At 33.2% G+C, this 13,458-nt stretch overlaps 1 protein-coding gene and 1 pseudogene across 1 annotated transcript; both read right to left on the reverse strand.

The window, feature by feature from the left end:
- LOC109223454 lies at window positions 5,925-7,527 on the reverse strand (annotated as a pseudogene).
- Window positions 11,597-13,240, reverse strand: LOC109223461 (putative GEM-like protein 8). Its single transcript, XM_019387785.1, has 4 exons — window positions 12,990-13,240; window positions 12,797-12,871; window positions 12,119-12,393; window positions 11,597-12,035 (listed from the first exon to the last, which is right to left on the reverse strand). Exons 1-4 carry the CDS (start codon window positions 13,141-13,143, stop codon window positions 11,844-11,846), a joined length of 696 nt encoding a protein of 231 aa, XP_019243330.1. The 5' UTR covers window positions 13,144-13,240; the 3' UTR covers window positions 11,597-11,843.

The raw sequence follows: 13,458 nt of genomic DNA on the forward strand, positions 1-13,458 counted from the left end.
ATAAAATGGTAGATGGTTTGGGTATTTAAGATCGTGCCACGTGTCCACCAAAAAGGATCCGTCAGATGTGAGGGCAAAAATATTAAAATGAGTAACGACAAGGATAGATAGTGAAGGATAGTATAACGAAGGATACTTGTAACTAATTTTTGATAATACAGGGACACATTTGGCCCTTTTCCGTTGTTACATTCCCCCTGTGATACTCGGGCGGAGTGCGGCAATAGCCACTTTTAAGCCCGCATTTTAAAATATATCCATAATTTATAATGTATTTAATGATTAACCGATTCACCCAAACTTCGGGACTAAGTATCCTGGATTTGAAAATTCATGACTTAGCGTCCTGAATTTTTGAGCTGCTAATTTGAAATTCAGGACTAAGTGTCCTGAATTTCTGAACTACTAATTTAAAATTCAGGACATAAGATTCGAACTTTCGGTTATAATTTTCGAACTTTAGGACATGATGTCATGAAGTTTGAACTTTGAGGTTTAAACTTTAGGACGCTGTGTCCTAAAGTTTGAGCGTAACTGGCTAATCGTTAAATACGTTGTAAACTGTGAATATATTTTAAACAACATACTTAAAAGTGGCTATCTGGTATCATTTCTACGTGATATTCCAACCGCCCCAGAGTTAGTTGGATGGTGTGGCTGTTTAAAACATGGCTATAAGTTTTGCCTTAAGGCTGTTTGCTGGCTCGCTATGGGGATCAAAACGGACTGTGGGTGAGAAAACGGCATTAGTGGTCAAAATGAACTGGTGCTATGATCACAATCTCTATATTAAAAGGTAGAATTGGGATTCGCCCTAGGGCGGAGCACTCGTAAAACGTCCTTGGGCGTATATGTGAGGCTTAGTTCCGTGAAACTTATGCCTCGGTCATTGGGGGCGTACGCCCCGGACATGCCCATCGCCCAGCGTACTGGGCTCGCCTAATAGAAATTTATGCAATTGTATGTAACTAACTTGTAAAGTAAAAATTGCATGGGGCGCCCTATTTGGTCGCCCCCATTTAACCTATACCCATTTTTAAAAAAAGTTTTAACTTGTACCCACTTTTTAAACAACTCCCCCTTTCTTCTACTCCTTCTCCTCCTTCGTTTTCTTAAGATATTTTCAGTACGATAATACAGGTTAGCATCTGGTCTTCATTCGGATTTGGGACAGCTAAACTTAAGTCCCAGTAAATTGATTACGACTTATCAATAACAATGAATCAACTAACATAAGTTGCATGATTTTTTTTATTTTTTTTCGCATTTTTGATGTAATCTTTTTTTTTTTTTGAATCAAATGAATTGATCTGTGGGGTTAAAGTAATAGTTTCACTTTATGTCACTTAAATTTTATGATTATTTGATTTACTTCCACTAAAGGCACCTTTTTCTAATGTAATTAATGATCTGCTCCATAAAAACGTTCAGAAAGAAGAAAAAAACGAAGATCCAATATAGTGATTGTATGGGTCAAAAAACTATATAAACTTTTTAAAAAACTTCAACTTATATAGTGCTGAAGTTTTTACAAATGAACTAAATAACTTCAACATCTTCTGCTGAAGTTTTTGAAAAAGCTTATCCAGGACAAAAAAACTTCAGCTTATTTAGGCCTCATTTGTTTTTTTAAGATTAAGACGTCTGAATCTGAATACACATCTGAATATCAAGATGTGTATTAAGATTAAGACATCTGAATCTGAATACACATCTGAATATATTAAGATGTGTATTAAGATCAAAATAGAAATAATTAAGACAGTTTGATTTTTAACATCTGAATGTATAAAATTTATCTTTATTTGAAAATTAATAAACATAAAATTCAAATGAAATACTAACTAATCTAATATTCTATCAATGAAATATATAATTTTTTAAAATATGATAGTTGTTGGTGGTGATAGCTAATGAGTGAATATCGACTAGAGACGGTGATTGGTGGTAGTTTTGGTTGATGATAGTGGTTCATGCTAGTAGCTAGTGGTGATTGGTAGTAATGACGATTATGATTGAGGATGGTAGCGGTGGGTGGTGATAGCGGGTGGTGGTAATAGTTTTGACTGAGGAAGGTGGTGGGTGGGTGATGGTAGGTTATAAGATGGGCAGTACCGGCTGTGGTTGTTAATGGTGATACGGTGGTCAGTTGTGGTAGTTGAGGTGGATGAGTATTGATTGTGGGTGAGAATGATGGTGGTCGGAGTGGTGGGGATATTGGGTGGTGATGGTTGATAATGGTGGCGGCTATGATTGAGGATGATGGTGGCATGGGTGGTGGTGGTGGTGGTTGAGTATGGTGGTGGTGGTGACATGATGGTAGTTGATAATGGTAGGCGGTGGCGGCAGTTAATAATGAATATGTGATAGCATCTTAATGAAATTAAGTCTCTGTTATAGATCTTAATCATACAGACCTATTCAGACCCATTAAGTGGTTGTGAAGTAAAAAAAAAAACAAACACACTTGATGATTAATATCTGATAATTAAGATTCAGACTTTAAAAATAAACGCACTTAATATCTGAGATCTGAATGATTAAGATTCAGACCTCCATTAAGGGCAAACAAATGAGGCCTTAGTACTGAAATTTTTACAAATGAACTAAATAACTTCAACATCTTTTGCTGAAGTTTTTGAAAAAGCTTATCCAGAACAAAAAAACTTCAGCGTATTTAGTGCTGAAGTTTTTACAAATGAACTAAATAACTTCAGCATCTTCTGCTAAATTTTTTGAAAAAGCTTATCCGGGACAAAAAAACTTCAGCTTATTTAGTGCTGAAGTTTTTACAAATGAACTAATAACTTCAGCATCTTCTGCTGAAGTTTTTGAAAAAGCTTATCCAGGACAAAAAAACTTCAGCTTATCTAGTGCTGAAGTTTTTACAAATGAACTAAATAACTTCAGCATCTTCTGCTGAAGTTTTTGAAAAGACTTATCCAGGACAAAAAAACTTCAGCGTATTTAGTGATGAAGTTTTTACAAATGAACTAAATAACTTCAGCATCACAAAACTCAGCTACTAGAATGCTTAAGTTCAGCAATTACAAATAAAAACTTCAGCAAATAGAGAACAAAACTTCAGCACTAGAATGCTTAAGTTCAGCAATTACAAACAAAAACTTCAGCATTTGGTTCAGTAATTTTTGCTACTTCAGGCCCGTCTACTAGAATGCTGAAGTTTTGCGTGATTGCCTTTGCTACTTCAGCCCCGTATGCTGAAGTTACGCGAAAAAGTGGGCACGCTTGCAATTTTTTTTTGTAAAGCGGGCACAAATTAAAACGTGACCCAAAAAAGCGGGTATAGATGCAACCCCCCCTCCCCCTTGTAAATCCTCAAATTTTCTTAATAAATCATTGACTATTCAAAATTACTTTTTTTCTAATTATAAATCATTAAGTTGAGAGTATTTTATGTCATAATTAAAATAAAAATTATTGCATGTTATCCACTAAGACTGCTATGATAGTTAATTTTAAATAAATCTTTCATTTAAAAAGTATTTATTTATTAACTCTTGTTATGTCTTTACTATATAATAGTCATAATCTTTTTTATGATTGTTTTTCTAAATATTATTTTTTTCACGTTTACGAGATACAATACTTATTAATTTAATAGCTCAGTATTAGCTAGTAACTATTTAAAAATAATTAGTTATTATGGTATTGTATGGTGAATCATGTGTCACTTTATTAACTTGTTGAAACTTACAAATGAATGATGCTTGAGAATCATATTTAAATTGTGAATTATGTATTTATATAAATTCTCTTTCAAATAGAAAGCATATTAAATTAAAGGAGTATTTTAAAAAAATATCAAATTATAATACCTTTCAAGATTCATTACTCCTTAAGAGATACATATACGATTTCGTATCGAATACATTACTTTTGATGTTTGAGTTGTAATGACGTTGCAGCTAATTTGGAAATTATGATATATGTCATACTTTTAGTATTATTCGTAGTTGAATTATAATTTATAAATATTTTAAATAGATTATTTGTTATATTTTTGTGATTTCAATGTAATTTTTATAAATTTTTTATACTATCTTAAAATTCTTGAAATTAGTAAAATTTAAAGATCCCTGGGATTTACGTCCCATGCTCAAGGCTTACGCCTCGCCTCGTCAGAAGTAAAATGCTTCGCCTCACGCCCCCGCCTTTTAAATCATTGATCACAATTGTGGAGCCACGATCACAAACTCAGTTATTTTTGCATGGTAACAGAGGAAGTTGCGATCACAACACACGACTCACGATCGCAGCAAGGCAAGGTCTGGGAGGTAGTAAGCCCAAGCTCAAAAAACACGATCCTGAGCCCGGTTGCTGCAATCGTCACTCTATGAGCTGGCTCCATTTTTTTTACACCTAATATGCTATATATAATATATTTTTTAAAAAAAAAAGTTATATGAAGTGAAAAAATTTGATTTCTTTATTTAACAAATATAGAGACGAAGGATTTGCAACTGCTTTGATTTCTACCAAGGAAATTGCATTTGAAATTAATATCGAACCCGAATTTCATAAGAAACGTATAATATATAGGAAGAAATAATTTGAGGAGAATGTTAAGAGCCCGTTTGGCTTAGCTGATTTAGAGTAGCTGATAAGCATTAGGTGCTGAAAAGTACTTTTAAGTGTTGAAACTGATTTAAAAAATAAGCAGTTACGTGTTTGGATAAAAGTGCTGAAATTAATAATAAGCAGCTGAAGAACTAGGTATACGAAGAGTTTTGTTTTAAAAAGAAGTATTTTAGGGATAGAATAGTAAATATTTTGGTCAAACCTAAAGTGCTTATAAGCTGAAATTTGATAAGTTGGGGCAGACCAACTTATGACTTTTGGCTTATATTTGGCTTATAAGCACTTAACTTATAAGCACTTTTAATTTTACCAAACGCGTAGATAAGCCAAAAAATGCTTATAAGCCAGTTTGACCAGCTTATAAGCTTAGCCAAACACCCTCTAATAGTGAAATGTCATAATCTCTCGAAGTGTCCTTTAGAGTTGATTACTTTTTATACATACTCCCTCCGGTCCATAATAAATGACTTTTTAACAATTGATGTGCCCCTTAAGAAAATATTGACTTCTAGACCAAAAATGTATTTTGACTAAATTATCCTTAACTAAAATTTTTATGTTGTTAACTTGACACATAGAGATATGTAAATAAGGACAAATTTTGAAAAAATAAAGTTAATTTCTTCTCGATATAAAAGGACACTTATTTTGGACCAAAATAAAAGCCAAAAAAGTCACTTATTACGGAACGGAGAGAGTAGTAGACAATGTTATTTTTTTACTTTAAAATAGATTTGAAAAATTAGAGAAAATATTTTTGGTTTCTATTTAGCAGTAAAAACTAAGATTACTAGATGATGAAAATTTGAAAAAATATTGCCTTCATCCTGAATGCTCCTTAAATCATAGTAATTAACCCGATATTGATAGTTTAGATTTGTTTTCTGAATTAAAAATATTAAGAAAAATAGTACTATTAGAAGATAACAGTTATTGATATACTCAATAAAACAAAAATGTTTAAATTTTTTGAAAATGCCTATATTACTTATAGAATAATGTTAATAACTCATATTACCGTTGCTTCAGCGGAAAAAAGTATTTCAAAATTAAAATTGATAACCTAAGATCAACAATGTCTCAAAGATATTAAATAAATTAGCTATATTGTCAATTGAGAAAGATTTATTAGGAGAAATTGAATGTAAAAATTAATAATAACTTTGCATCTAAAAAGTCAGAAAAATAGATTTCAAATAAAAAGAAAATATTTTTTATTAATTAAAAAGTTAAGGCCCCTCATAAAGTTGATCTTTATGCCACGAAATTGGTCGGACCGCCCCTTTTAATTCTGAAATCTTAGAATTTTGGTTGGACAACTGTGGCCAAGACATGAATTAGTCTTCTGTTTACATTAGTTTTACAATAAATCTATACATCAGTATTAACTCCCAAGGCTCAAAGCCTACAAAACCTAAAACCTCCTTTGAGCAATAGAGCTAGTTACAAGTTTGAACAGATCTGTAATTCGTTTCCGCATCAACATTTTACATTGATGAATGGGCGAATTTGAAACAAAATGAGGAAAAAAAAAAGGAGAAAAAACTATCTTCTTAGCTTGCTTGAAGAACTTGAAATTGCCTGCTGCAGATATCTCAGAGTCTTTTGATGATTAAGGAATCCCATAAACCAGAATTCAAAATCATCCTCTGTAACTACTTGTATATACTTCTGTGATGGCTTTTCCCTATTTCCGCTCTCTTTTGCTTTCTTTATCTTACTAATTGGGATCGATACCTGCAATTATGAACCGACCTATTAGATTATGCTTTACATGGCTAGAAAATTAGAGATGAAAGAAAACCAGAGCAGAGGGTACCTTGTAACAGATTCTAAGCAACTGTCCAGTTGGAGATAAGAGCTTTATTGATCGCTCACTACAGAAAGCAATTTTATCTGTAGAGATGAAGAGAAGGCCTGCCATTGGACCAGATGTCGTCGATAAATAGCATTGAGAAACTTTCAATAGCTTTTCATTATCTTTAACACTAAACTTCTGCTTGAATATCTTTCCAGCCTCTACTTGAGATTTTGCCCAGGCTCATTTCCTCACAGTTTCTGTTAGTTTCGGGCTTAGGCTCACTGCACAATTAAAGGACATTACAATCAATACTTCATATCACATATACATGTAAGTTGTGCTTCTTGCATGAAATTTTGTACTTCATGACTCACTTATGAATATTCTTTTTATTTACACTAGTNCTCACAAAACTTGTATTTTTTTTTCAAGTAGAACTCTTGTCTGCACTCAATTTCAACTTCCAAATACTCATTTTCAGCTTCAGCTACAAATACTTTTTGTGTTTGTAATATTTTCAATAAATCTTTTCATGTCTTTTATGAAGACAGTAAGTGCTTACCATGCTCACGGATTCCTTGTGCAAGACAGTCCATCCTTTTTCCCAATTTGTTCATCTTACCAATGACAGATTTTCCTGCATATTCAAGTTTTTTTTTTTTAATGATCTCTTCATTCAAGGGTCATACGGCAAGATCAAGTTGATTTTTCATCAAGAGACGGGGGGAAATACTCACTTTGCTTTATTTTAGATAAGTTCTTTGAAGTTGCATATGGAACAATATGGTCTTCACTTGCAGATAGGGCCGGCAGTCTTTTTGGCTGCCTTTCAAGCGAGCATACTGCTGAACTCATGGGAATACCCACCACAGTTCCACTGAGTAAGTTCTTCATTGTGATTCTGATTTTGCGGAGGAATATTGCTGTATAGTGATATATTTATGTTTTGGTTGATGGTTTAAGAACATTCCTTGTAGTATTATATATAGGGGTTTGAGGAGGAGTTGATGAATCTTTTAACTGATTGTTGCATGAGTCAGATATGGGTCATCAGAAACAACCAAAAAAGATCATGCATGTGCTTTTTAGACTTTTCTTTTGTACCAAGAAGAAAAAGGTTGTCAGGATGATATCTTTTTGTTGATTGAAATTTGAAATTTTCAAAAATCAAAGTGCAGTGCATGTTCAACCGCTCCCTTTATTTATTTTAATCCTTTTGCTTGCATCAGTCCATCAATATATATCTTTTTTTCTTGCTCCTAAAGGTATTGAAAATGTCTTCTTTTAGCTGTCTGCTCAATTACAGTAAACTAATGTCATTGCTGACTTATTTCTTTATCAAGATTTGTGTGCATATGTGGTGTGTTTAACTTTTGAGTTGGCAGATTTGCTTTATGATGCTACCTACTTTTGTAAGTTGAGCAAAAGTAAGAGAGTTTTGCATATGGGAATCATCTTCTCGTAACTAGTAAGGTAGTAAATTCACCCTAATGACTTTACTTCTTTTCCATACAAATCGACTTATCATTTTTATATAGATAAGGATTTATGAGTAAGCATTTGTTTAAACTAAAATTAATAGTTTTGTCTCTCTAGAGGGATGTTGTTATAACTCTGAACTTGAAATTGTTAGTAGGAGTTGACCTGTCTTTATTGAGAAGCACATTGTTTCTGTTAGGCTAGCTGTCGTAACTTGAACTGTAATCTGTATCTACCTATTAATGTCCCCTCCAGTTTCCCTTAATTTTAAAGTTGGTCAAAATTCTTTCTTATAATTACAAAATCCTTGAGGTAAACAGGCTTTATAAACAAAATCCTTGAGGTGAACAGGCTAGAAAAAGCCTTCTTGAATATTCAAAAGTATACAAAATTATCTCTTTTAAAAGCTTTTAGTGCATAGTAAAATTATCTCAACTTAGTTTGATTAGTTTTATGTGATTAAAGTTGACAAGATAACAGTTTAGTGGATCAGAACCACTTGACTCAAGTCCCCTTTTGAAACTTGAGTGAATCATCCATTTAGAATTGTTGCTTAATATATCAGACAAAGGAAAAAAGTAGCCATTCAGATATTTCAATCTGTTATGTAGGGTCAGCAATTCTGGTGGTTGTCTGGATTTGTATAGTTTCTGTTTTTAAGGCAGTTATCTTGCCCTTTTTTTTTTTTTTTTTTTGCATCTCATCTTGAGGTGTAAAGGCAGGATAGGCATTCATGCCGACTCTATGTGGAATGCAACTCGCACAGACATGTGATTTAAAGGTTTTCAGTAAACTAACTTATTTTCTCTGTAGTTTGACCAACTTTTTTTTGGATAACAATACTTTGAAATATCTACAGAAATAAAAAATTTCAAAATGAGGCACAAAAAATAACAATATTTTCTGATGCATTTTTCAGATGTTTCTTTCAAATTTACTTAGCAAGTTATTAAGAAGTTATTTTCAATACTCCCTCTATTCCATATTATGTTGCATTATTGTTAGTCCATTGCAAAAGAATGATACATTTTATTTTTAAATAATAGAACTTAAAAATTTTCATTTTATCCTAAAAGGCAATATGCTTTTATAAATCTTATGGTAGGTTTAGGATCATAAGTCCAAGTGTTCTTCTTTCTTAAACTTCATGTCGACTGTCGAGTCAAATTCCACCACATAAATTGGCCCAGAGAGAATTACATTTGTAGAGTTTTGCAATGTGTTTTCATTCGTTTTCGAATTATGCTATCCAACAAGCTAGTTGAACATTTTTTTGTCGGAAAATGAGTTTACTTAGGCAGAACTTAAATAAAATGAACCTTATTATGTGCAAAACGAACAGCATACATGCTACAGGAAAAAAATCTCAAGAAAGGTATTATAATCTGTATCATATTAAAAGTAGGAAGCCCTTAAGTCAAAAATTAAATTACAGAAATGCCCCTAAAAAAATCTAACCCTATTTAATAATAAGAGCATAAAATTTATCTGAAGAGGCAACCCTTCGGAATAGTTACATTACAAACAAATGTTTCCTATTTATAATTTGGTTTCCTACTGTTACTACTCTTGGCTGATTAGCCAAGTTTTGGGTGTTATCATTATTTAACTAATGGTCTACGTCACTTGCATGATGGATGTGGATTATAGGATATGAATTATAGGGATGCATTTATAGAGAAGATCAAGCGTTTCAACCAGAAAATTGTAAGGGCAAACTATACAAATTGTACCGTGAAAAAAATTAAGAAATGTAGAAGACGAAGAATAGAATGCCCCAAGTGCTGGACACTTTCTATGGATTGGGCAAAATATTTTAGTAGAAAAGTCGTGGAGGTTTATTCTAAATCTTTCACAACACAAGCAGCGAAACAATAATTGATTGTGAGAAGCAACAAAAAAAATAAGATTTTGATCTCTTTGTCCCCAAATCAACGTGACAAATGGTGCCACCAAGAAAAAATTAAAATTCAAGGTGAACCAAAAATCGCTACAAAAATCAAGTTCTATTTCTTCTCTACTTATTTATCTTCCTTTACCTTTTCTAATGTTGAGAAACTTATTTTCATAAATGTTTGGATAATGACAACTCTTGTAATAAATGTTAAATGCATATTTGTTGTGTTTAGGAATGGCATTAGTTAATCTATAGTTAACTTTGTTATTTCATTGCTACAATGAGATCCACTAATAACATAACATATTATGGTTACATGCATATATGAAGCAATTTTATTTGGAAAATCATACATGTAAATCACGAGAATGAATAAAACTTTCATTTGGATATTATTTGAGATCATGAGAAGAAATAATTAATTATACGATGATTCACATTAATCGTTATCAGAAACTTATACTTATTCTTTCACATATAATTATTTACTCAAAGCTTTTAATAATATTTATATTGTATTATTTTACAAAGCGTGGACTACATAACTTGCCATACACGATAATGATTCACATTAATTATTATCAGAAACTTTTATTTATTCTATCACATATAACTATTTACTCAAAGCTTTATTTCAAAATATTTATATTAAATTATTTTACAAAAGCGAATATTATATAACTTGACATACACGTGCAACGCACGTGCGAGAAACTAGTTAAATTAAAATATTGTAAGGCTTATGCTTTTTTTTTTGTTTGGGATTCTAGGGTTTAGGGGTATGGTATCCTACTCTCTTGGTTTCCCTACATATATGAGAAGCACGTGAAGCAGTGAATTCAATCTGATAATTTGATTTGATTGATGTTGCTTCCTAATAGTTATAACTTCATCAGGATGTTACTATAATAATGAACTTGTTTCTTTTTTATTTCTTTATGTGCATTCATATGTCTATGATGTGCAAAAGTGTTATATGTGTTTTTTTGAAATCGATCTATGTTGGAGGCATTTGAGATGTTGGATGCATGCTTCGGAGTAAATTGAGTTAGTTGGATGGCGTGGGTGTTTAAAACACGGCAAGTTTTGCCTTAAGGCTGTCCGCTCGCTCTCTACGGGGATCAAAATGGACTGTGGGTGAGAAAAGGGCAACACTGGTCAAAATAAACTGGTGCTATGATCACAATTAGGGAGCCGCAATCACAACATTAGTGATTTCTGCATTGTAACAAAGGAAGTTGCGATCACAACACATGACTCACGATCGCAGCAAGGCAAGCTCTGCGAGGCAGTAAACCCAAGCTCAAGGATGCGATCGTGAGCCCGGTTGCTACAATCGCCACTACTATGAGGCTGCTGAGATATTGAGCTCAGCTTCATAATTGTGAACACGACCCCAAGGACCACTTATCACAGCTTTCTTCCTGGGCTCTCAAATATTCAGTGTTAAAATCAGCCGATCACTGCACAAGGCCCGCGATCGTAGCAAAGGTATTTCAGACCTACAACCTTAAATTTTATCATTTTCTCGACGTCCCCCACCGCAAACTCAGTCCTACGAAGATGAAATCACTTCCCACTTCTTCTCAATTTCAAGGTAACTCGAATTTTACTTGGTTTAAGCTGTTCCTACTATAATACCACTTGATTTAACTCTCNGATAGTCGGGGTCGGAATGGGATTCCGGAAGTTGGAGTAGGTTCGTAGTGTCATTTGTGACGTGTGCGCAAAATTTGAGGCCATTCGGGCGAGGTTTGATAGGTTTTGGCATCGTTTGCGGAATTTGGAAAAAGATTCACCATAGATTACCATGAAAATGGTAGCATGACTATGGTCAAGTCCCAAAAGATGGATTAGCCTTCCATTTGCATTGGTTTTACAATAAGTCTATACATCCGTATTAACTATTAATTCCTAAGGCTCAAAGCCTACAAAACCTAAGACCTCCTTTGAACAATGGAGCTAGTTACACGTTTGAACTGATCTGTAAATTCATTTCTGCATCGACATTTTACATTGATGAATGGGCAAATTTGAAACAAAATGAAAAAAAAGGAGAAAAAGCTATCTTCTTAGCTTGCTTGAAGAACTTGAAATTACGTGCTGTAGATATCTCAGAGTCTTTTGATGATTAAGGAATCCCATAAACCAGAACTCAAAATCATCCTCTGTAACTACTTGTATATACTTCTGTGATCGCTTTTCCATATTTTCACTCTCTTTTGCTTTCTTTGTCTTACTTATTGGGATCGATACCTGCAATTGTTTATTGGCCTATTAGATTATGCTTTACATGGCTAGAAAATTAGAGATGAAAGAAAACCAGACCAGAGGGGTACCTTGTAACGGATTCTAAGCAACTTTCCAGTTGGAGATAAGAGCTTTATCGATCGCTCACTGCAGAAAGCAATCTTATCAGTAGAGATGAAGAGAAGGCCTGCCATTGGACCAGATGTCGTCGATAAATAGCATTGAGAAACTTTCAATAGCTTTTCATCATCTCTAACACTAAACTTCTGCTTGAATATTCTCTCCAACCCTCCTACTTGAAGTATTTTCGCCCCAAGGCTCAATTTTCCCTTCACAGTTTCTGTTAGCTTCGGGCTAAGGCTCACTGCAGTATCAAATTTGAAACATTAACGTCAATACAATCAATACTTTCTATGGTATATACATGTAAATAGTGCTTTTTTGCATGGTTTTGTTACTTTGTGCATCATGACTCACTTATCTGTGTTCTTTAGATTTACATTCTTTGCGTTTGGCCATGCTTCACTTGCAACTACTGAAATCATTATATGCAAATTGAAATTTGATACCAGTATTTCCAATATTGAAAAACTTGTTTGATGAGTATGTCAAGTGAAAATTGGTTTTAAGACACTAAACATCATTTTTCCCCCCAAGTTCGTTCATGTCCAAACACAACTGAATCAAATACTCTTTTTCATCTTCAATTTCAAACCCTTTTTTTAATGTTGTATATATAAAAAAAATATAACTACATAAGTGCTTACCATGTTCGCGAATGCCTTGTGCAAGACAGTCCATCCTTTCTCCCAGTTTGGTCATCTTACCAATCACAGATTTTCCTGCATATTCAAGAATTTTTTCATCTTTAAGATTTCTTCATTCAAGGATCATTAATACTCCGTACTAGTACAAGAACAAGTTGATTATTCTTCGTCAAGAGACAGCAAAAATACTCACTTTGCTTTAATTTAGATAAGATCTTTGAAGTTGCAGATGGAATATGGTCTTGGCAAGGAGATAGGGATAATAGTCTTTTTGGCTGCTTTTCAAATGAGCATACAGCTGAATTCGTTGGAATATTCACCACATTTCCACTGAGTAAGTTCTTCATTGTGATTCTGATTCTGCAGTAGAATATTATTATATTGTGAATTGTGATGGTGAGTGAGAAATATTTTAAGTTTTGGTTGATGGTTTAAGAACATTTCTTGTATCATTATATATAGGGGTTTGAGGAGAAGTTGATGAATCTTTTAACTAATTGTTGCATGAGTCACCTTTGGGTCATCAACAACCATAAAAGATAATGCATGTGTGTTTTTGGAATTTTCTTTTGTACCAATAAGAAAAGGTTGTCAGGGAGATAGGGTGTCGGCTGAGATTTTCAAAAGTTTCAGTGTCTTCCATAATCTTTTTGTTAATTGTA

This window comes from Nicotiana attenuata, chromosome 1 (assembly GCF_001879085.1).
Source record: "Nicotiana attenuata strain UT chromosome 1, NIATTr2, whole genome shotgun sequence".
Classification (NCBI taxonomy): Eukaryota; Viridiplantae; Streptophyta; class Magnoliopsida; order Solanales; family Solanaceae; genus Nicotiana; species Nicotiana attenuata.